General features: G+C 32.9%; 1 protein-coding gene across 1 annotated transcript; it reads right to left on the reverse strand.

The window, feature by feature from the left end:
* Positions 1-17,313: 17,313 nt before the first annotated feature.
* LOC128180838 (homeobox protein MSX-3-like) lies at positions 17,314-21,112 on the reverse strand. Its single transcript, XM_052848996.1, has 2 exons — positions 20,501-21,112; positions 17,314-18,176 (listed from the first exon to the last, which is right to left on the reverse strand). The coding sequence occupies exons 1-2, from the start codon at positions 20,991-20,993 to the stop codon at positions 17,749-17,751; spliced, it is 921 nt and encodes a 306-aa protein (XP_052704956.1). The 5' UTR covers positions 20,994-21,112; the 3' UTR covers positions 17,314-17,748.
* Positions 21,113-26,482: the final 5,370 nt, after the last annotated feature.

Here is a 26,482-nt window from a genome sequence, read left to right on the forward strand (position 1 = left end):
TCTTGACGATATTCATTGGTTTATCGTTACATTAAATTTTAAGTAAGTAATTGCAAACATTAAAAAAGATATTTAAGCAAAGCATTGAAAGGAAGGATCTGGACGGGACACTTAACAACTATCTTTATACTCAATTAATCAAATAAACGTGTTTTATGCACTTCTTCATTTGTTTAATTGAATGGTACATTGTATAACAGCATGAAAATCTTATAAGACAAGATTCACAATGTGAACATCAGTTCCAAACTTACGAATATTCCCATGTGGATATTACACATTGAATCATTTCATTGTAAGGTTTCTAACAATGACATGTATTATGAATATGTAGTCATTGTTATTTAGCAATTTATTTTTCGCATTTGTTAAGAATTGTGCATCTGTAGAAGTAAATAAATACTTTTTCATAAATCACGTGAACAAAGACGCGATTAACGATATTTGACACCAATGTAGCTTGAAGCCTTCTATCAAAAATCATTTTAGAAAAAGAATAAACATGCAACTAGTGGTGAAACCTTCAACCTGTGTAGTGTAGTAGTAGACGCTAGCATGGTATACAGGATCCTAAATGCATGGAGATGAAGAAAAAGACCATTTGCTGCATGGTAAAACGGTTTTCAACTCGGAGAAGGAAAATCTTCGTTCTTAAGCAACAACAAACGGATTAGGAGTATCTAACCCAAATAAATGAATTAATTTCTTGTAAATTTAGAAATAATACATTAAACAATACATTTGATTTATACAATATCTAAAGAATACAATATATGTATATAAAAGTTGCATTTATACAAATTATTAATTAAACAATATGCTAAATGCATCCCACACGTTGAAAAAAAAACAGACAATAATCAATCAGATTTGCTAGATAGTTCACCATCTTCATCATGAAAAAAAAATCAAATTTAAAATTAATTTTAAAAAGCAATGAGCGAAGTATAAAAAAAATTGGGTATGGAAAATAAAATAGATTATTTTTCTTTACGCCAATGAGTCAGTTTTTGCCTCACCTCTAGTAATGAAACCAGGTAGAGGCGTCACTATTGCTGCGTATAATTGAGCTGATCCTATCAGGACCTACTATTTACATACCAATAGACACCATTCCAAACACCCAGGCAAACCCTGTGATCCTAAGTGCAGAAAACCAATGCTTTCTTGCATCTTTTCAACAGACTAGGCATCAATGTTGTAATTAAATATTTTAAATGCAAGAACACACATTGGAGGGTAATCTTCACAATCGGTGATGGTTAAAACCTTGAATAGAAAAAATCATATGCATATCCAGAAAGTATATATTTTTATACGGTTTTAATTCATTATCCATATATCATTTGACGTTTATCGCAAAAAATTTGTCATTGCAGTGTTTCGGGTCATTCGACTGTCGCTTTTAAATATTTTTCTTTTCACAAAATTGAAGATTTTTTATTAAAAACAACATACGTTTAAAAGTGTTATCAATTTCGTGTCTCTTTATAAATACATTTATTCCTATTGCATGTCAGGTATTTATTACGTTAAAATCACAGAATTACATATTAAATCTGTGGCCCTGTACCCCCAGATAAATGTTTCATAAAAAAAATCAGAGCAAACATATGTTTCTTTAAAAACCTTTGATTGGATAAATTAAAAAGGCTGAATGGGCATCTACCATTAAATTTTTGATATATTTTTGGCCATATACTAATTTACTAAAGACAAAATTCAAATACTTCATCTATGAAATTTAAATATTGTCATATATCTGTATTTAGAGCTCGTCATCTCTTGGACCATTCAGTTTTCTTTTACTCATTCCATATCAGCAACATTACAATCATCACAGTTTGAAAAGATTCGACCAAAAAATCATATGGAAAGTCTTTTTCAGATTCAAAATGGTTCGTAATAAATAACTCATTAATTTCATTACCTTTTAAAACCTTCCTCCAGTTGTACTTATTGTTCTTCTCTTTATGCGTGACTAGGTCCAAGTAAAGTGTATCACCTGTGCCCGGCCAAGAACAATACGAACGACGAAATGTCGACATATCTATCAATGATTTATCAATGGAAATATTGCTATTAACCAACAATTTGTATTCGACAAAAGAGTTTTTTATTAATTTTTGATAATTATCGAAGTTATACAAAAACATTCCCTTTTGAAGGTGAATTATTGCAATTATATGTAATTTATAATATCTGACTCATCAATCAGATATTTTAATTTCTTCATTTTCCCTGCTAAGATATTTAAGTTTGAAATATGAATTTGTTCAATACATTTACACTCAGTTCAAAACACGTTAAATTTCACATTAACATGGATATGAATTGTTAATATAAAATCGAATGTTAATAAATCAACACACCTGTCCAATGGTTCAGGAGACACTTATCGTGTTAAATTGAAAGTGAAATTAAATATTTGTACACAGCATTATCAATAATGAGTCATGCTTATTTCTTCAGATGGTCCTGTATATGCAGTTTCTTTTGCCTTTTCTTTGCCTGTTATAAATCTCGACATAAGGGGACAATTTCTCAAGTGACTCATACGTTTATCATTTCTAGTATTTTGTAAGATAGATGTTTTTGCTGTTGAGTTGTTTGCTTTTTGTTATTTTTATGGATTTAAATTTAGGCTTCAAATTCCTTATCTTTGTTAACAAGTTATAGAATGATAAAGTATATTTCTATACTTTAACATACATAATATATTTAGAATATTCGCGACCTGCATTTGTCCTCTCCAACAGTGTTCAGTTTTTCAGATTGACCTAGATTAGTTTTGTCAAAACGACATAAAAGTACATGTATTGCTTTTTTCTTATGAATTGATTTATACTGAATAAGGTCTCCTTTTATATGTAATGAACTAATTTCACTGACAAAATATGTCAAAAGGATTGGACATAATATATTTAACTATTTTGTCTTTTTTTCTTTCATTTTTTTAATAAAATATGATTTTATTAGAGTAAATTTTATCTTCGTAAATGCTTGTGTTTAAGCAGAGGTCTTTGTGGGTAAAGCATCAAATCCAAATATACAATAGTCAAGAACTTATTAACCATAATTTATAAACACTACTCTTATTTTATGTTCTTGTAAATGGAAATATAGAAAAACGTTTTTAAAAATAATTAAATACCGGTATGTATACTAGATACTAGTAATTAGATGTTGAAAAAAATTGTACCAACCCTCTGTTTTATGATGATTAAAAAGCATGCATTTATTAATATGAACATACTTTATTGTATAATGATAAATAAATAATTTAAACGCAAGTCTAACAACTTACTAGGTACTCACAACAAACAAACTGACAACGGTGTGTGTATCAATAATATTCATATAGTAATTAGATATATAAGAGTCTAATATACATTATTATATTACACAGGGTATAATTTTTATACATTTATTTTGCATGAATAGTTCTGTCCGAGTTTTGTTCTAAGCAGTAATACTTAGGAGAATCTAACACTGTCACTAATATATAGAAAATCTAACACCGTCACTAATATATAGAAAATCTAACACTGTCACTAATATATAGTTGGGTTTTTTTTAACGAGGAGTCTGAAATCCTTTTTCTTGTGATAATGGTCACTGGTTTGTCTCAGTGTAATATAGTCTCAAACTTTCAACCCATGTCTTTAAATATATAGTTTGGTCTTCATGGGTGTAAGTAATTTTGTACTACTAAATTTTAAGGAAAAAGAACAAGTAGAGGCGGACCAAGGTCCTCGGAAACAATTATGCTTTTATCATCATTAACAGAAATCTCACCACTATATAACATCAAGATTTTAAGTCCAGTTTGTGAGCGAGAGTGTGCGATAGAAATCTATAATATCGGCCATTAGCAAATAGACTCTATATCCATGCTCATTTTGCCAGGTGTTGAAATAAGTGTATCGGGAGGTTAGATCAGGGTAGAATTTTCTACACGGTGGGAGCCAGCACTCAACCCCTTTGTGCTTCATATTTAACACTATTATTGGCTCCCATTTTCGCAATATTTTTATCTCGCATTAAAATTATTTGTTTTGCTAATGTATATAATTGATTTGATATGTTTCGATTTGGCGTTTTCCAACTTTTATAGAACTGCAATCAGTAAACTTACTGCCAATTGAGAAAACATTACCAATTTTATTCTTATTTTTATTATTGTACTCTTACAATATGCAACATGACTTTTTCTGTTATATTCTATTTCAAAATCTGTTCCTCTAAATTATGTTGATTTCATGTCTACGATTACTTGCCCTTAGGTATGATAGAACAGCTTAATATGCTGTATAGACACGGCACAGGTAGACACAAAGGATGAAAGGCATCACTAGCGTTACTTACATACATATTATGTCTAATCACTGATCTATTATGTAATTATGTTAATGGGACAGTGGGAGTCCTGGCTTCTAGCAGGGTAAATATTCTTTTCATGACAATTTTGCTTGCATTACCCAAACCGTTTGATCGCTACAGTATTTGGATTACCAAAGACAGGAACCGGCGACGTCTGATTTCCGGAATCCACCCTCCGGTTTACCATACAGTCTCTCCTGTTACAGGCATGGGGTGGGGGGAGGGGGGCTTGGCGACAATGTTGGATTTAAATCGGGACTATTGTCCAACCAAAATCTGTTTACTCTATTTTCGTGTATTTCTCTTAGAGCCTTGTTGTCTGTTTATCGTAGAGATTGTTACTTCTAGCTATATGATAATCACAAAATGTTTGATTTATTGACAAACAGCCCAATTATTCTAAATAGTTATGTATATTATGTATATTAGTTTATCTTTTACATTCATAGTTCAGAATAATAAAAAATACACTTATTTCAGTTCACAATAAATAATAACAATATTCAAATTAATCCTAATATGTGTTTCCACCATCAAAGATGCAAATTGCTTTACAATAGAAGAAACACAAATATCATCTTTTGCTAGAGAGAGCATAATAATATGCATTTCAAATTGTAGAACTAACACGCCCTTCTTCCTATTTGTTCGTTGCCTGGTCTTTTCTTGGCTAAAATCACAGGGACTGTTCACCTATATTCTAATCTGTTTATCCTAAAGAAACTCTTTTGAATTTTTCATCCTCAAAACACACATCAAAGTATTCATTTATTATGATCTTTATTTTGAGCGGAAAGCTTTGTTTTTCTAAAAGCTGTAAACATTTCTTTAAAAAATTTCGCAAAGGGTACAATAAGTAACTTTGGAAACCCTGGGTAAAAACATTTGATTTTTATAAATAAAAAGTGCATTTAGGGAATATAGTTGGTATTCTACTGCAATAAATAACTCTGGATAACCTTTTTGAAAACATTTGATTTTCATACATAAACGGTGCTTTTAGGGAATATAGTTGGTATTCTACTGTATGTGACCTTGAATATGAAGATGGTGACAGTAATTGATCCAATCATAAATACATCCCTTACTGGTGGTTTACCCTGCACTGTTAGGTTGAAATGGCCATAAATCATTCACCATACCTGCCAATAACCGTGTGTATGGTGAGTTAATCGACTTATAATTTTTATTACTTAAAATTATCTCTCCGAAATTGCATCGATGAGGGTAGCCATATTTTCAATGTCAGTAAAACTTCCTTGGAGGGACTTTTGCATCGGTTGTACTTTAGCGGACTCTGAATAAAGTGCGTCTCTGGCACTTCCAAGTCTTCGGAGCGTTTGTGACTTGTTTCTGATGGCGTCTGTGAACAGAAGCGACAGTCATACGTTATTTCTGAACCAACAGTGTTTTCTCCTTACTAGCGATCAAATTTGTCTTAAGTCGTAATGATGTTATTATTGGGATGAAGTAATTCATCAAGCATCAACTAAGCGATCGTTTCTCACGCGAGACAATCATTTCGCTATACTAGACGTCATATTTGGTCGGCCCAAAAGGAAAGACTGTGTGCTCTCTCCCTCCTATTAGGCCTTTACTGTGACACATTGTGTGTAATCTACTCTTTGTGAAATTGGCTTGAGTGGCCCTAGAAATGACATTATTGTGCAATTTTCTGAACACAAAATTATTATTTGCCTTTAATTGTGCACTCAAAAACACATTATTGTCCCCAACACATTTCTCATTTCAAACATCTTTTTCTAAAGTCTTTAATTATCTACTGCTAATGCATACCATTATCCTGAGCCCCGTCCTGCAACTTGCACAGGCTCTCTTAATCAAAGAAGGTTGAAAATTTAGAAGCAATTTCTGCTTTGTCAACGAAGTGTTTTATTTCATCTCATTGCTAGACAAATAACTAGTAAAAAGAAACACTTTAAAATTTCGAACATGTGTTTTTTTTACAGATCCAATACTGGTCGGCACACTACAATCAGAGATAAAGGTCTGTTTTATATAGTTAAAAGAATGTCTTATCTTTAGTTTACTTGATCGTGTATCAGTACATGTAAATTGCCAAAAATATAAGGAGTTGAGTTTTTTTCTCACATTTTAGAATCCGTTAGTGTGGTTCTAAAATTAAATCTGTTGCTTTTTACTATATTCAACGAGTGTAAAACAATTGCTTCAAAGAGTTTATCTACAGCATTTGAAAAAAAACGTTCATTTAAAACGAGAAAGAAAATAAGTTGATGCGTTCGGTTATTTAAAATAAATAACATCCACAAAGTGTTTGGAATTCAAACCACATGCATGTGCAGTGTAAATGTATTTTGACATGTAAAATCACGATGAGAAAATTGTTACTAAAGTAAATTTAAAAAGGAAATGGCTTTCTTGATATACATGTATTCTGGATATTTTATTAATGAACACATTTTTGCATATACACTTTATTTTCAAATGAAATCAAGCAAATTATATTGTTCATGCCATGACATTTCTAAAGTTAGTTTGACAAATTGTTTCTGAAAAAAGTTCTCTTTTATTTAGTTCAGTTAGTGAAGGGTTAGAGTTGTTCAACCCTTTTGAAGTCATGGGGCGAAACAGTAAAGACCATAGTACTGAAGCCCTGTTACGGCTATAGTGGTATGTACTGCTTTCCTGTGTGCAGTAGCCTTACATATTCAGGAGCAGAAAATTAGAAGCTCCAAAAATAAGAAAAAATTTGTATTCAGATCTATTTCGACGGGAAAACGGCGATATGCACAGGGTTAAAGAGGACGGGTGTACTCCAAAACGCTATTGTACGAGAAGTATCAACGTCGACGATTCCATTTGGATAATGTGATTGCTATTTTCCTTTCAGAGATCAAATCTGATTTCTGGACGTCATCTGATACTATTTCCCAAAATACTCCATAAACTTTTTTCAAAAAAGCTGTGTCCTCTTGTCACTAATTAAGAAACGGTTTAAGTAATGAACCCCGCAGATGGGTGATCTTGCATTAAAGAACTTCAATGAAAGGGGGCATATAAAAAAGCAAATTCATATTCATGAGTTGGTATAGAGTCCGTACGAAATTGGTGGTTTTCTCAATGTCGCCACTATTTCCTAGTCAAGTTCAACTGTTTGATGCCTGCTAATGGAAATGGTTCACTTTGTATAAATCCGTAGGTGTTGCCATTTTATTAGGGTTATTAATCGTCAGAGAAGACGTGTGGCGCGAAGAAAGGCGAGTCTGGTTCCCTCCTCGTAAACCTCCCGCCTAAACACAGCCTCTCCCAAACATTAATTACCATATAAAGGACTAGCGATTGCTCCAAAGAGTTACTTTGGTGATTGATTTGTAATGGAAACAGATCGAATTCTGGTAATTAGGGACAGTGAAAATGAATTTTTATCTCCCCTACAATTGGATGAATTAGAATCCGTCGTATTTTAACGAGATCGGAATAGAACAGCTGACATGGGCAAGAAGAGATGACCAACACTGCGGCGCCATGTTTACTGTGTCTGCAGGCCGCTCAAGTCATCAAATCACCGTCCCGAATAATCTCTATCCATTAAGTGATAATTTAATGTCATTTGTTCAAAATTAAACACTGCGTATAATCAATTATTTAAAATGCGCGACAAGTTAATAGAAGAATGATTGAATTTTAGCTGGAAGAAAACAAGTTTCTAAACAGCGAACGGAAGACGGGCTATAATTTCCTGCCATAATTGTGCAGATTGGCGGGTAATTGTGACTTATCGGTGCAAATAAACCGATTACAATTCAAGGGGATACATGTACCGTGGACCAGACTCCGCCGTGTTGCATACAGAAAGGCTTGTATCAAAGACTGCCACAACAGCCTCCGGCCTATTTGTTCAAGAGATATCCCCAAATATCACGGCCTCATTTAATATGCAAAATTGCACCCACGTTATTTTGCATAATTGTGACAAGATTTTGTCATAATAATTCTAATTTTTTTTCTACTGTCATTCGATATTTCTGTAATTGAGTTATCAGATGTTAAATGATTTTATTTTTTACATAATTGAAGATTAAAAGTTCTGTTTGATTTTTCTTGTGATTTCCAAATTGACTGTTTTTTTAATTAAAATTCAAAATTTCTGTTTATTGTGAAAATTATGTTTTAATTATAATTTTATAAAACTCATGGTAATAAGTGTCGTTTATTTAATTTTATTTTTTATTTTTTGTTCTAAAACATATCGAATTTTATTTTAATTCACAACACATGTTTTATATTCAGGGTTTTTGTAAGAGCAGATTTACATGTATATGGGGGTTGGGGTTGAAAGGCAGATAACTTTTTATAAAAACGTTTGCAGCGCACTACTACTATAAATATACCTTATTTGTTAAATGAAATTCGTATAATTATTTTAAAATACCCATTTGATCTGTCTTCAGAACTAAATTGTTTCAATCTCCTTCATTAAACATTGAATTCCTAAACTGTGAATTTTAACATTAAACAAAAATTAAAACCTTTATGCATCCCTATGTAATATCAGAAGGTAAATAAATTCAAATGTATCTCATCATATTCAAATGAAAACAAAATGTACGGCTAAGTTATAATTGTTTCCGTTTTTCAAAAAGAATCATAATGCATAAAAAAAAATCATTATTATTTCAGAACATTTTATTACCAATCAAGTTTTAATAAATTAAAGTTAACTGTGTTCTTAATAATTCCAATCATCAAATATCCAACCTATTTTCTCTTATAGGACACACAGCAACTTAATCACGGCCAACTAATATATTTACAATATAAAAAAAATTATTTCAGGGGTTCTCTCAGACGATTAACTGATAAATGCTGTACATTTGTGTAGTCGTATAATGTATGAATGCAGGTCAAAATTACTCATTCAATGATATGATAATATGATTTGGATTAATATTCCTTAAAATCATCATTTATATTTTCACCTTTTACTATTTTTTAAATAAATAAAAAATTCAAATTTTGTTTACTAAGATGATAACATTTTACGCAGTTTTAGTTTAGTAAGTCAGAATAAAATCGGTTGAGAAATTTTCTGATAATGTTGACCAATTGACATCATGATTTATCAAATCTTTATCGTTTACCGAATAAAACTATTGATCATAGCAAACAAATTTCCATTTCTTTCCATAATGCATTTTTTCGGTCCACCTCTGTCATTTTCTTAAATGGCTATTAAGTGCGCGCGCCGTGGGAACTCCTCCGCACCGAATGCCTATTAAATAGTTAACCGGCTGATTGAGTTTTTAATAAGCAGTTATCGAAGTTCGCTTTATCATTGGAGTTTATGAAGAAAGGCAGACGGTTAAAGATAATTCACCGTCCTTAATTGGTCTTAAGAGTGTAAATTATCAGTTTGCATGCTGCAAATGATCTTAAATAAATGTCAATCAAGTCTGAGAAATGAGCAAGCTCTCTGGGTTTGTAAAGAAACACATAACGCAACAAAATGAAGAAGAAAAATGACCACAAACTCTGATGACCAAGATAAACGACAGGGGAAGCTCTCGATGATCTGATGGAAAATAATGAGAAAAAAGATAGCTCTATTCCATTTAGGAAGGGTCCAATCGAACACATTTTATCTGTGAGAAATGATGAGAAATTACATATTCAAAATGCATAGATATCAATGGACAAAGATATCAAACAATTTGGTCCTTCTTTAATGCTTATAATTAGATGGTACAGTCTAATTGGAATTGTGGTATTATTTCTTTAAAAGATTCTTGGTTTAACAAGACGCCATTACCCTACGATACTAGTACTTTGAATTAATCCTCGGAATTGTCGAAAAAAATGATACGATAAAACAGAAATATGCTCCTCATTTTTAAAGATAATTTGGGTTTGAATCAATTTCAAAAACCAATAGACTGTTGCAAAATTATTTCGAATATCGAACCATTCAAATATTTTCGATAATGTAATGAAACGCTTTGAAGCGATCTTAGGGATTTATTAGTCCCCTACCGGTTTCACCGGAGGGGACTATAGCTTTCCTCTGCGTCCGTCAGTCCGTCTGTCCGTCCGTCCGTCTGTCTGTCTGTCCGTCCGTCTGTCTGTCCCACTTCAGTTTTCCACATTTTTTTTCTTTATGCATTTAAGGAATAATATGAAACTTGCTGAACAGCTTCAAAATGTCAAACTACAGATCAAGTTTACACTTTTGTAGCGTCTGATTGACATATTTTCGAGAAAATTAATTTTTTATATTCCAATTTTTTAATGTTCGGGTTCGTTATCGGGTTCGGTGTGTATTGAATAAACGAGGCCAGTATGTAGTCAGTAATAATATCGTGCGATACTTGTACCATTCCTTTTCCTGTACCATTTCTTTTATCATTTCTAACAAACAAATAAATTCTGTAAAATAGTGTCAAGCATTCTGTTGTAAATTTAATCGGCATGGTTTTTTGTATTATTATTACAATCGGGTTCGTTGCCGGGTTGGTTTGATTCGGGGTACAGAAGACGGTAAGAAATGATATTGTGCATAACAGTGCATTGTTTTCACAAATTTTTACCAGCGAATACAGAATAGACTTGGCGAAATTACAGGAGATGAAATAAAGAGTATTATTTTACCTATTTTGTATTTAATTTCTATATCAACTTTATAGTTTTAATTTCCTCTGTTCTTTTATCTCTGATTAAAGCATGACATCTCGTTTACAATATCTCTGAAATAGTTGTGTGCTTGGGAGCTTTCATAGAATAATACAAACCGGTAGGGGGCATGTATTGCTTATGCAATACTCTCAGAATGCTTGTTTTATCAACCATTTTAATGTTAGTGTGTTGAGAAATATTAACAAAACGAAACTTAGTGGTCACGGGATTATAACAGTATACCTTTCTAAAATATAGTATTCGTTGTATGAGTGAGGAGTTTGATGAATTTTATATATTTGATAATGAAATTAAAATGAATAATTTCACCGAATGCAGGAGTACTTTACTGTCCTAATGTCTCAGTTGTGTATGATAAGTAAAAAAGTTTTTGAAAGTTGAACATTCTATATACCAGTCACGGGTCAGTGTGCCTTTTTCAAATTAGTTATTAATAAAAGTTTGTTATGTTACATACCTGCGATTGCCTCTATAGCATGACGAACAAGCATTCTGAGAGTATTGCATAAGCAATACACGTCCCCTACCGGTTTGTGGAAATTGTAAAAACAATGCACTGTTATGCAGAATATCGAACCCGAACAATAAAAAATTGGAATATAAAAAATTAATTTCTCGAAAATATGTCAACCAGACGCTACAAAAGTGTAAACTTCATCTGTAGTTTGACATTTTGAATCTGTTCAGCAAGTTTCATATCATTCCTCAAACGCATAAAGAAAAAAAGTGTGGAAAACTGAAGTGGGACAGACAGACGGACGGACAGACGGACGGACGGACAGACAGACAGACGGACAGACAGACGGACGGACTGACGGACGCAGAGGAAAGCTATAGTCCCCTCCGGTGAAAACTGGTAGGGGACTAATAAATACTCAATACATGTATGCACAACTCCGTCTATACAACTTCCATGATAGGCTCTATAAATAAAGTTCTCTAACTATACATTTAATTTTATTGATGAATTAAAATACGGCATGTCAGAAAGAAAGATAGTTGTTTATTTGTGTCATGTGCATATCACTTTTTCTAGGAAAACAATCTAAAATAGAATTTAATTTCCCAATCAATTTCGGGTTTTATTGTTTGTTTTTTTGTGCCTGAGGAATTTAAGATAAAACTGTAGAAAGAAAAAGAATGAAAGATTTTACGTCTCCTTGTTAAAATCATCACTTTTTTTCATTCTTCTTTGTTTTGTCTTTTCTAGTCGAGTGATGGAATTTGCGAGAAATTTCAAGAATTAATCATCATCATTTCATCGTGAAATAAGGCTTTATTTTATCCCCTCGAATAAGCAAGAATTATCTACCAAGATTATGGCTTTCCTGTCTCCTCAGGCTGTAATAGATGAGGAGTTTTTGCTACATAGAGCAATTGAGATATTAACATTTAACGTCGGAAGCCATAACTCCTTTGGTGTGGTATACACGGGAAATTTCTTACATGTTCAAAGCGTCTGAATCAAGAAATAAAACTTGGTTATATATGCGGTGGCGGTTATGGCTCAGAATCGTCTTGGTGAGTTAAGCTGTGGAGCATTTAACTTTATCGAAACTTTCGCAGCGGGAAGATCATAATCTATCATACTGCGTTTGCGCATGACACGAAACAGAACTGCTTCCTGTGATGGCGCTGCGGGTATCGGCAATAATAAAATGCGTTCATAAAATGTGGCAAAATTTGCCTTCATTGTACATGATTTATAGTAGTAAAATGAAAATTTGTCAGTAATTTGGTTGCTGTGTTTGTACAGCCAAGATCCCTTCCTACTGGGGTACGCCATAGCTAGTTTTCTTTGATGTTACGGCTGATAAAAGCTTCCCTCATTCTTATCCTCTGGAGGAAATGTATATTAACTTTAATGTTGATAATGAGTTTTTAACTTCATAAAGAACAGCTTCTGAACTTAGTTGAGCTGTCTCTACATTGGCATTAGTAAAACATAACGGGCGATATTCTAATATTTAGCAGCATGGTGTATAGGGGAGGCATTCAACACAGACATCAACACTTACTACTAAGAAACGTCTCGGCTTAATCATTTTTTAAAGTCTTACTGCAACAATGAGTTAGAAGTTTTCATTTTCATCACTTTCTCATGTCATTATTTCGGGGAAAATTGAGATACTGTATCATTTCCAAGAACATATTTATTATGTGTATTGTTTGAGAAAAAAAATTACGATTTTACACTTTAGATAAATATAACTGCGAGTTATTATGTATTTAAACAGACGTGTTAAGAATGAGTCCAACAATTCACAAGGAGATTTTACATCACACTTTGATAGTAAACAGTTAAAGCTCTAGCTACCGAATTTAAAAAGTCAGACCTACATGTTTATGGACTCATTTGCTTTCAATTGGAGGGGGTCGATTTCACTGTGAGCTATTATCCGTCGATAAAACATAACATTCGAGTTTCAAATAACAAAACCACGCATAATTAAATCACAAAATAAAACATTAAATTTTTACGACGAAATGACAGACTTTCCCTCAGGTCTGTCTTTAATAAACTCCAGGTTTAATCATCACTGTCCTCAACATAAATTCACAATAAATTAAAACCTTTTTCAGTCGACCCGTCGCTTCAAATTTGGAGTCGTAAAAGTTTCAACAGGCCCTGAAAGGCACAACACCTTTAAACGATATTTTATCATATAATGGAGAGAAGTATTGTGAAGGTAGATTTGAACTGTGATCCATTAGTGGAGTAGGTGTCGACAATACAGCGAATATTCCACTTCAAAGGAAAATAAATGTCATAGAATTAATCCAGGAAAGGTTTCAAATCAATTTATGAGTGAGAATTTTTAATGTTATCTAGATGTTTATTGGACGGAGGTCTCAAGTGGCCGGGGGCGAAACCACTAGAAACCCTCGAATAATTTACCGCTTGATTTGTAAGAATGCCCTTTGTAATCTAAGGGGCGGTATATAAAAAATTTAGTACAATTCAGTTGTTTTTAATTTCAAACTATCAAACATTGTTTGGGCATTTTACATTCTTTTACTGCTATTGCCAAAATATTTTGATATCTTGATTGTTTAAATTCCTTCCAGAATATTTCATTAATAATAATGCATCAACAGAGGTTTTCCCAATGGGATATTTATAATATTTTTAAAAAAATTTTTTTTAGGTAAGTAACATCTCATTGTTTGCTTTGTCAACAATGTATAAAAACGTGTGGATAATCTGATTTAAGTCGAAAGAATCTGTTCCATTAAATATTAAATCCGATAAACCAATAACAGCTCCCCCTATCGGCGGCGCTCTCCTCTTAGCCTGACATCTCATTAAATCCATGCCACTGAATGTGCACGAAATTAATTAAAAAGCGATATCAACAATCAGCCAATTAATTGTCGTTTATGTGTCATTTTGCTGTTGTCGGCCTGAACCCGAGACTTTGATGACGGATATTCAATGCCTTCTATTCAAAGCTTTTTGCGGTAATTAGAATAACCGGAACTAACACTGATTTATGGCGGCAAATCATTATCAAATATGTTCTTTTTCCCGACAAGCTGCAAACCAAATAGAAAAGCCCTGGACAGGAACGGAAATATTTATTCTTTTATAAAATTGCGAATTCGATGTATACAACTTGATTAACTCAGCAAGTAGATTTTTCATCAGAGAAAATTCAATAGTACATGCCCTGGGTATGGGGAAATATTGGATGGCATTATTGAATGATGTTATCTCTTAAAAAGAAAAACGACACCTCTCGTTCATAAATTACACCATTTGCCGTTGAAAGGGGAAATTAGCTAGCGATCATCACACACTTAGTGCGTATTAAGTGAATTTATGATAATTTGATCTTTATTGAAAAAGTTACATATTTTCCCCTACGTTTAACATGAATGGACTGAAATTGATATTTGTTATATCGAACGCACCCTCTCTCATAGAAAGGTGCGTTTGATGTTCATCTTTCCGTAATATTATGTGCTTAGTTTATTTTACAGCCCTTTATGTTAAAATGTCTGCCATAAAAATCTGTGTATTTTTATTGCGATGGTCTATCAAAATTGGATTTTTGTATTCTTCATTATGTATTTCGTTTTTGATCATAAGGCTTCCAATCTTCACCTAAATCTACGCGAATTGTTTGTTGTTTTTTTTTCTAAATTCAAACCACAATTCCTTGAGCTCAAAATTAACCATATTATTTTTGATACGTGTAAAAATAAATTTGAAAAAATTTATAAATCTAATTGTAGGATAAGTTTGGTTATTTGGCCTCTAAGATGTGTTGATAATAGCTGCAGGAACTGGGGGCTGACTTACTCGCGGTAGGTCTGGCTGTGAGAGGAGATGACGGTTATCTTGTGTTTTCATTTACTTTAACATTACTCCACAGCAGGGAAACAAATCGTCATTAAAACACTCGATCAGTTTTTATCTGTGTACTTTACTAATACTATGCAAAGGATTTATCATATTATGTACATTATTAACTTTGAGTTATTCAATTATTTTATTCGAAAAAAAAATTCCTCTCTTCCTTTCAGATAGTATCCATTTTCTATTTATATTTCTGGGTGGTTGTTTCTTATTTTATCAAACAGATTTTTGGCAAAATGTGTATTATTTGAGTTTATATCAATGATATTTCTCCATTCTTAAATTCATATTTACTTATTGTAAAATTATCACCAACAGTTTTGCATTTTAAAATGATCTGCATCCTTTGAAAGCAACAGTCATTACATATTGTTAATATGGCCTAAACCGACTTTACGCAGCTTAATGAAAATATTATTCATAATCCATTTGAATATACTTTGGTTAATTTTAAACCTCGAACGTGATTTTACGAATTTTGGGGAATTATTGCAGAATTTAGCGTGTCAACTATTTTTATTTTACTTTATTTTGTGGGTAGGTTTTGCTTTTAGATTTTTAACTATATTGTTTTGAAATTTGCATATGATTTTACGTGATTTTAGTTGATTCGCTAATTTACAGTATTAAAAGCATAGCTGGTTTATTATTTTTTAAACATTGAATGGTCTACATTTTTCAGACTACTGTTAATTCTATGATAAAATTTTTGGTTCCAAGTTATATTTCGGATTAATTATATATAAGATAAAAATTCAACATCATTCAATATAATTAAATATGAAATCCAATCCAAGATCTTGGTTGAAATGAAATAAGGAGAACAAGATTTCTCATTTGTCACCACAAAAATACATTCTTTGAAGCATCTTCTCTTATATAGATAAGAAAAATGAAAAATTTGAAGTATCTTTTTCCTGTAGTAAAATTTTATGAGAATTTAATTTTGCAATTTGACATTAAATGAACATTTATGTAAATATGGGTTCTGTTTATGAGTGTTCCAAGGTTAATTCAGTTTGCAGCAGAAAAAGAAACGGATTTATCAAGTTACGTACCTATCCGACAGACAGATATTCATCGCAAAGGCAGAAATATAAATTAATAAAATTTCCCTGCTTATCATGTTCTTGATTTAGCCATTAGTTTCCTATTAATCTTGCCTTAATATTTATTATTTTTAAGATAAATGTGTCTTGTGTCGGAATGCTATTGATAATGGGGAAATACGGGTCTTTCATGAGCTTTTGAATTCAAGTATATATCATACTAAACGTTGGAAGAAAAAGGTTTCCTTATTCAAATCAATTTCCTCATTGAGGCCGGGAATGATGCTTTATATCGCTATACAGACACCGGTGACAAAACTGATAAACATCTCTAATGACATGAATATTCTAGTCTATTTTCCAACCACTTCTCGCCTTTCAAAAGAAAATATAATCTTTAATAATTTAGAACTCGACCTTCGGACAAAAGAAAGACCCAGTCAGATCAAATATGAATAATTTCTGCCTGGTTTTTACATTATTCGGATCTCGGGCGCTGTGATTATTAATTGAGAGTCAGTTTGAGGTATCAAATGCTATGCAAATAGTTTTATCACTATCTTACTCAAGGCGCATTTATAATTTGATTTTGATTGCGGGTCAGAAGTAAAGTTAAGGCCTATAGAAACATTTGTGTGGGCAGTGGAGCATTTTATAGCGGCGTGAAATTCACATGTACATTGACGGATAAAAGTGCTAATTCTTCTCCTGTTTTGGGCCTTTTTTTACAAGGCCGCCGTTTACCATAAGAATGACACAATGTTAAATCGACTACCCTCTGTCGACTTATCAGCTTTTTATCTTCCGAGTGAAAAATATACACTGCAGAATTTTGAATAAAACATAATGACAGCGGTTTTAATAAATTCAATTTGGCTTTTAATTTGAAATTCTATTTGATAAAAAAAAAATTAACATGTTCTTTTCACAGAACACCCATTGCTAGAACTTACATCATGTCTTACAAAACGGGAAGAAAGATCCCATTGAAAGTTCTGAATACGTCCTAATCCCGCAGGGACCGGGAACAGCTTCTGATAGAACAGTTACCATAGAATAGTTACCCTACGGCACAGCGCTGGCACTCAGCGCCACTACAAGAGTCGGGTAGCACTACATCCACAATGCCCTGTCTGGGTGACGGATCTATCCATCTTTGGCACACACCTCCTGATTTGTCACTGAGGGAGACAGTACGGTCGCTCAAATCACGTGACCCTAGTCCAGTCACAATGACCACACACTCAAAATGGTCCTTTTTTTACTCTGAGGTAAAAACTGTCAATGAGGAAATGACATCCCCATATTACTTGGGGTTAATGCGTAGCTAAACGGGGTAAGGAATGAATGAGGGAAGCCTTGGGGTCGAGCATATTGTCCATACAACGCTGCTGCGGCGGGAAAAGTCACTCCAATGGCGGGCGGAAGCATGGGTTTGCTCGCCATTTTCAGTTTCTCTAACTCTGCCTCGTGGAGACGCTTGGCTTTGGCCCTCCTGTTTTGGAACCAGATTTTGACTTGGGTCTCGGTGAGGTTCAGTGAAGCCGAGAATTCCGCTCTCTCCGCTATGGACAGGTACTGTTTCTGGCGGAACTTCCGTTCCAGGGCCAGGAGCTGGGACGTGGTAAAGGGTGTCCGGGGCTTCCGGTTGGTCTTGTGCTTCCGTAGTGTGCATTTCTGGGGGTTGATTCTGGGGGGACTAGGAGGGACTGAAAATAAATATCAACATTTAGTGAACATGTCTATTTTGCCATTGTAAGCATGGTTAATACAAGGTGGCATGTCATTTTATACACTAGTTTCTATGTTCTGAATGTTAGACTGAAAAATCAAATTTTGCGATTAGATTTTCGACCATATGTTTTATCTTTGCTTCCTAAAGGTCCCTACAAAGAAATCAATTAATACTTTTTATGCTGTTAATAAACGAGTGATAAGTTTAATGATCATTGACGTTTTATTGAGAGACAAAGAGGCGCAATGCGATACAGCTCAGAAGTTGATGGCGCGCACTATGATCAGTGGTCAGGACCAGACAATTAAATCTAATCAGGGGTTATCTGTGGAGATATCGGGTGTTGTACACATCGACAGGGCCTTATCTCACCCCTCTCTCATCTCATGGTCATCTGGACAGCGTAACCATGGCCGGGGGATACCAAATCTTCCCCGCAAGCTGCTGACACTAACAACCGCTTATTAGACTGACCATATCGCTCTACTTAGTCAAAGAGTTTCAATGATTTTATTGAAATTAATTACCCAAACACTTAATTAGGAATCCTAGTTGAAAGGCGTCAACGATAAGCGTTCATTAGGTTGCTTCGCGCTGCTGAACCCCGAAGAACGGTGCCTTACTGACGGTTCTACAGAACCGGCTACCGTCCCAAGAAAGGCCCTTCAACAATCACCGTTTTCTCCAGCTGAAGTCTAATCGGCGACCGTTTATCTGGGGTGTCGAACGCTGGTTTGCGATACTTGACGAGGTTCGAACGTCTCCCGAATTATCTCTAGTTATGCCAAATTAACCCCGGTTGCACTTTTCATTATTTCGTTTCTTCAGTTTCAAGTGTGCACAAAAGAGTTCTCGATAGCGGTCTCCTGCCGTTCCTTACATTGATAGCTGTTCATTGATTCCTCGTGATTGTTGACACTTTTTTCTTAACTGATTTACGCGCTTAATTTCCGATATTTGTCAAGATTAGATCGATTCATTTATTTATTATTTTTAATCATTAACATTTTGACGAGAATCAAGTATCAATTTAATACAATAGGTTTATCATAGTTGATAGAATCAAGAAGTTTGGGCAATAATGAGTAGAAAAGTTAACAGCATGGGTCCTAATTATTCACTTTCTCGTCAATTGAAAACCAATATAAGAGAGAGGGAGATATATTAGACAGTGCACAGTATGACTTTTAACACCTTTTCAAGCTCAAGAAAATATTTCTTTCAAAAAAAAAAAAGAAATGATTCATTTCAACTTCCATTGACTCATTTCGAGATATGCATAATAGGCCTTTATTTATGTAAACACTTTTAGTGCGAAGTAAAGAGAAAACCCAGCTAAGGACCTGCCCCTGGGTCCGAGATACGATCTGAAATTTACCGGTGTCCCTTAGATAGACTCAACAGGCCCCGGGGCCAGACCAATGTAATTGAGATTTAACAGCGCTCGTCATGAATTAATTCACAATTTTTTAAAAATTGCACATAAACTATTTATGCCATTTTATAGTAGTTTTATTTTCTCCTTTGCGATTTTTTAATTTTTTGTTTGGAATATTATTTCTTTATTTTAAGTACGGAAAATTTAACAAATGAATTAAAACGAGTTATTATAATATATAAATATATTGATATTAATAACACTACTAGAAGTATTAAACCCATCTATATGCTAAAGAACTTTTAAAACTTATTGTGTAATTCTTTTCAAAAATAAAAATAATAGAGTTTTTTTTACTAAATTGTGATTTTTTTTTTAAATAAATATAAATAATTGTTTGAAAACTTTAACCTTTTGATTTATCCGTCTTTTTACTTATAAAATGTTTATAAGATATTGGTGCAATTTTACAGTTTATAGTCTGCATTTTTTTATCAATTTTTGTTTTGTAATTTCTTTTAAAATCATAAAACCACAAAATAAAATACTTAGATTTTTATAAAGGATTTTTTTTTATATTTTTGGAAGCATGGATAATAACAAAAAATACATATTTCTTTATTTCCGAAAAAATAAATATAACTGAATCTAAAATAAAAGCATGTTAACAAAATTATATGCAATTTTCTTATCAATTTCTGGGTTTTTTTCTTTTCTAGTTCTAATTATTTGTTTGTATTCTTTTTAAAATTATCCTTTTCTTGGTAAATATAACTTTGTTTATCGTTTGATAAGACTAGCGCTTATTTCATTCAGTGATTCTGTTAAAAAATATAATAAACAAAAAAATTTGATATACTAATTCTACGGTTCGCTCCAAATTATGCAAGCAGAATTGAAAACAAAATTTGGGAGACTACCTTTTGGCGGGGATATGGAACCAGGAAGCCAGGGAAATGTGGTATTTCCATAGAAACCGTTCCAACGTTCCGAGGCCACGTGTGACATGATGGCAGAAGGGACCGCGTCCGATCGGAGCATCGAATGCTGTTTGTTGAGTATTCCGTCCATGGAGAAAGGAGTCATAGAAGAGTTAATTTTTGGAGAGGATTCCCGGGGACTCTCGTCCTCGGACGTCACAGAGTCAGGAGAGCGAGACCTCTCCCTACTTTCCTCCCGAGAGGGGGGACACTTTTCTGAGAGCATAGAGTCCACGCTGAATTTGAGCACATGTTTCTGAGCCGGGGGTGATGACGATGATGATGTGACAGTCGATGATTTTGGCGATGGCTGTGACGATGACATATTCTGTGGTGCTTTTTCTGTATGAGAGTCCGAATTCGTCTCCGAATTTGTCGGACTTAGTTTGCTAAAAGCCGAATTAGAGCTGGCTGACAGTGCAACGGGATGCATTTTGGCTGGCGAAATCTGTTTTACAGTACCAGTAACAGCTTTCGCTACTTAGGAGGTTCCCATTGATAGTAAACTATCTTTTGCGATATTTACAATAATAATTCACGTTATCAACTAACTTGATACAATTTAGAGCAAGGGGTGTTAACTTTCTTCCCCTCGGAAGTGACGTCACACCAACAGGCAGGCATCATTGGTGAATATACAAATTGATGTGTAATGGGGTATAAATTACCATCGTACAATGCAAATAGTTAAAAGTCATCCGAGTGTATCACAGGCGCTGCGTGTTGGCAAACACAGGGCTAATTTGAAACACTCCACTAGACGTGAACCTCTGAAAGCACATCAAAAACAAGCTGACAGCATCGCCACAATGGAAGTCCGAGCGGGACCCGGGGTTATGAGGAAGGGGTGTCGGGTTATCTGTAAATACAAATTCTGTTTATTTAAAACTTGATTAATTCGTGCGATGTTAAGTGACTTTGAATGTGTCGGGTCCCTATTAAGGATGATCAATTACCTGACCCCGGTATAAAGTATCTGTAATGGGTGATAGACCCGTATATCACCACTGTCAGGACACATAATGATGAGGCCGGACCCAGGAGCAAAAGGCGCCGATGTCCATCGGTGGGCGGGGCCACCCAAACATCACCACTGGCTCCAGAAGGCTGAGGACACGGCGCGCCTCTCGCGGATTTTGTGTGCGAGTTTGTTTGGTTTGACGCGAATTTGAGAAAAAGTAAATAAGTTTACTTTCTCAATTAATTGTATTTAGTGTCTAGATAAGAAATTGGTCGGAGATATCAGATTAAAATGACACCAGCTAAAGTAACGAATTTTCCGATTAATTTCTTTGTCCGATTATTTATCTTGAGTTTTAAGAGGTTAAATTTTACTGCGTGTATGAAGCAACTGCTGCTTCAATTTTTTACGAATGCATCGCGGCTGGGTTTCTTTAATAGTAAAAACATAGGACCCTTCAGGAAGAAATTAAATTATTTCACATGATTTTATTAATGTATTATTTATTTATTTATTTATTTATCGTAGATCAGTATATATTTTCGTTAATACATAGGTGGAATTTTTCTTTTATTTAATGAAAGAATGACTGTAAAATAAGTTTGAGACAGAAACTACTAAAACCAAATTAATTTCGGAAAATAGAAATACAGGCTCAGAATAAATTATATTCGTTTATGCAAATAGACATTTAGTGTGATGTTATCTAGAATTCCTTAAGCAATGATCGAACTTTCTTCCCAGATGTAAAGCCTCCATTAATCGCGATTTGCATAATTATTGCTTCGATTTTTATGAGTCTTTAGCAACGACTGGATACACACGTAACGCGACTGATGAAAATAATAGAGATTATTAAATATCATTACAATTAAATCAGCATAAACCACGGACTGTGATAGCTAACATCCGGGTAACCATCACACGTCGGAAGGAATTAATTCTGGATGTGACTGGCGCAGTTTTATTCAATTTAACGGCTTTAATCAAAAATTGATTCAATAAACATTGTTATTGGGACAATTTCCAATAGAAGAGCAATTAACAACGATATATTACCGCCAAAACAGAATCAAATGACCGCCATAATGCTGTAACCCTACGCTCCGAAAAACGAGAAAACACCCGACACCGATGTCCGGTAGATGTCGCATCAGTCGGAAAGCGACACATTGTATCCTGGACTCGGTAATTGTGGCATTTGCAGCGAATATCGAGTTCAAACGCTGGCACCGTAAAGCCAGAATGGCGGGATCATAAAGCGGATCTGTATTTGCTGTAATTGTCGGCAATCATTGAGATTTTATAGACTGTACCTTGGCTATCATCGAACCTTAATTCAATCTTTTCACAATGTCGTGTCCTTTTTTTCACAGGAAAGTTAATTGCGCATTAATGTTGCTTATTGCACGATAATTAATGCGGAAATTGGGTAGAATAATTTTGATTTGATAAATGCAATTATTTAGAAATTAAACGTTTAGCGTAATTTAATTATTCATCGTTTATTTCCAGTTTTACAAGTCTAATTACGCTAACATCCTTCTAAACGTGTGTCGCATATCAGAAAAAAAAGTTAGAGGAAGATGGCGGAATAACAAGCATTAATGATTTTGTTACCGTCAGTATCCACATACATACTGCATGAGATTAAGGTGGTCAACAGCGCACACAATCGGCCGTTATCATTGGTCAGGGGCCACGTGTTGCCTGTTTATAGCTGTGAACAGTGGGGGTTCAAACAAAACAACATATTTGTTGTGGTTAACAAATATACAATTTATATACCAATAAACATTAGATGACCAATTTAACCAAAGAATTAATCACCGATGCTGTTCATATATTTATTATATCAACAAGGGGGAAAATGGAATTCATATGATTAAAGTGTATTTTCAGTAGAATTGGAGTGATAATAATGAACTCTAATTTTCAAGCGATGATTTTTCATTCTGAATTGCAATTCAAATAGTACATTATCATCACACCAGTTTTTCAATTCTTTTTATCACTGAAAATAATTTGTATTTTATAATATAATTCAACTTTTATACATTTGACCTTTGTCCCGCTATTTAGGTTTTTCAGACTCTGCTCAGATTTATATTTAAATGAAAACTGTCTTAATGATAAGTTTGAGATAAGTAAATAAATTCACTATAAATAAATATTCATCTCTTTTTTACTTTTTTATTTTGCTAATTCAATTAAGAAAACAGATTTTAAAAACAAATCGTGTACAATTTAGAATTTGGGAAACGGGTATTGTTTCTTTATTATTTTTTTTAAAAAGAAACCAATGATCTAACTGCCTTACCGCATAATAGTTAAGAAGAAACACAAAAAATTATATCATATTTCAATGAAATTAATAAACACACATTAATTTGATGATTTAATAAAATAAACTTAAATAACACCTGTAATTTATGAAGAAAGGTGGGATATATATATATATATATATATATATATATATATATATATATATATATATATATATATATATATATATATATATATATATATATATATATATATATATATATATAACACACATAGTTGTTTTGGTCAGTCCTTCTTCAGTACCGTAGCTTTTTAGTAAAATGTATCTTAATGTCAAGTGGACTCCAAATTTTGATCAGGAGTTATGCAGCGGGTTTTGGATTTCATTGTCATCTCAATGGCGAATTAAGGGACATTAAAGTACATGTATTATAACATTTAACAGACGAAAAGAAATGTTTTAGAACCGGATTAATGATGTCAGACTCGTATTATCACGATTATTTTCATCACCTACCCTTTTTACTTAAGTGGTAAAGTAATACAAATGGTGATGCAATGTTTCAGACCTTCCAATTACTCAGTATTTGCCAAATTTTTACGTGTTAGATGCGATTAGATGTCTTGGAATTGTTGGTCAAGAAATTAAGCGGACGGAACATATCAAAATTGAACCATGTGTGCGGATATCGCTTTCTTTTGATTTGATTTGTTTATTCTTCCAAGTCAAATGGCTTATCAGATCACAGAACATAATGAGAGTAATAGTAGTAATAATACATTGCATAATCCGTTGTTATATACTATTTCATAATCCTAATTTTGTATTATACCTATTAGTGTGTTCTTTAAATAAGTCACAAACAATTAAACGATCAACCGAAATAAAGAATTTGAAATACAGACAGTATATTACCACAGTAATGACTCAGAACATACATGTATCTCTGTTATCTTACAATACACTTTTAATTCAAAAACTCTTTCTTAGCATCAACAAGTGAATTTCTGTATGTTTCTGCCATCTATAAATTTCCCTGAATAACTTATTTATATACACTTTTAGTTGAAAATATATAGTTGTCACAGTTTATGCATGCATGGTCTATACCAGGTCTATACCGATAATTCTTTTTAATATATATAATTCCTTGTATTTATAATGAATAGTACACTTCAAAATCGCCCTACGTCTTCAACATTTAAGTGACAAAAAACATACTTTTAAAAACATCAAAATACAAATTATATCTTCATTTGTTTTCTTTTTTTATTTATGATATTCTTATATATTTGTCGTACACATCTTTTTGATATAAACTTTCGGATATGTCATTGAGTTTATAAAATTCTATATTCATAACACAGGCTTTTATTTAGTTAATTATAACAATATGATATATAGTATTTAATTACACCAGAAACCTTGCTGAATAGGACAAGAAATAAGTATGTGCAACCATTATAATTTGTTTCCAAAACATCTCATGCCATATTGACACATATCTTTGAAACCTTTAGCATAATTAAGGTCTTATATTGCTATTTTCAATGGAAAAGGGTTGTCTTACTTGATGCATTTGAAAATGGTTTCGAGGATGCTTGTTTTATCTGCAATATGGAGGCAACCTTCATCTTTGGTCTGAAGAAAATAAGTATATCCTATAATTAATTCTGAAAGAAGTCAAAGTTGTGTGAATTTATATTGTACAAGTAATATATGAGTAGTAATGTTCAAACTTTTATTTTGCTTTATAAATGTGCTTTTTTAAAATTCTGCACGTAACTGAAACTTTTATGAAATGTGTCTAAATAATATCAGAATAAAGATCTCTGTATTTTGTAAAATAAAATTATTAAAATTTTGTAAGGTAAGAAATATTGATCGTGTAATTTTGCTTCTACCACATTCTTAAAATAGCATATTTCACAAAACATTTCCCAACACTAGTTCCTAAACTAAATTTTTTTTTAATCATAAAAATAAAAGTTTATTAGACAATGAAGGTTTATTTTATAATGAATTGTTCGACTTGAAATTGCAACTCACATTAGTTTAAACTTCACATTCTTTTCTTTTTCTTTTTTAATTTTTATAAGCAAGTTTTGAAGGGAATATCTGGACTTTTTAAGACAAAATGGTCCTGCCATCAATAAAACACTATGGTTCTGATCATCTTTGGTGTACAAGATCTTGGCAGTTTTTGCTTTATAGGTTCCAGTCGTACTAAGTTTTGTCTCTAACCATATGCTAAACATCTATGAAATATCTATTGCATAAACTTTTGAGTAATGGCGATTTGAAACAAAAAGAGTGAATTTAAGTACAAAGTTATGTACTCAAAACGTCTTATAACCTCTGGATACGATAACATAATATTTATTGTTTTTCAAACGGTTATTAAAAGTTTTTAAATGCTAATGCAAGGTAAATTGTTATATTTTCATTGGACTTAGCTTTAATTGATATCAGTAGCCAGTAGTATCTATCAATCATAAATTTAAATGCTATAAATTTCTTTGGGGATGTATTTGATCTTGTCAAGGCCACCATATATTTATTCTATAAGCAAGCTATTAACAAATGTCAAATATCAACATCCCCCAAAAGCTGTACAGTAGAGTACATTTTCGTCTATAAACAGTTTCAGTGTCATTCCTATCACCAATTGCAT

Source organism: Crassostrea angulata, chromosome 4 (genome assembly GCF_025612915.1).
Source record: "Crassostrea angulata isolate pt1a10 chromosome 4, ASM2561291v2, whole genome shotgun sequence".
NCBI lineage: Eukaryota > Metazoa > Mollusca > Bivalvia > Ostreida > Ostreidae > Magallana > Magallana angulata.

Excerpts from the sequence above, each read along its gene's own strand:
- LOC128180838 (XM_052848996.1), bottom strand. The coding sequence starts at position 20,993 with ATGCATCCCGTTGCACTGTCAGCCAGCTCTAATTCGGCTTTTAGCAAA. Across the intron at positions 18,177-20,500 it reads TTCCATATCCCCGCCAAAAG|TCCCTCCTAGTCCCCCCAGA; the intron begins GTAGTCTCCCAA and ends ATTTATTTTCAG.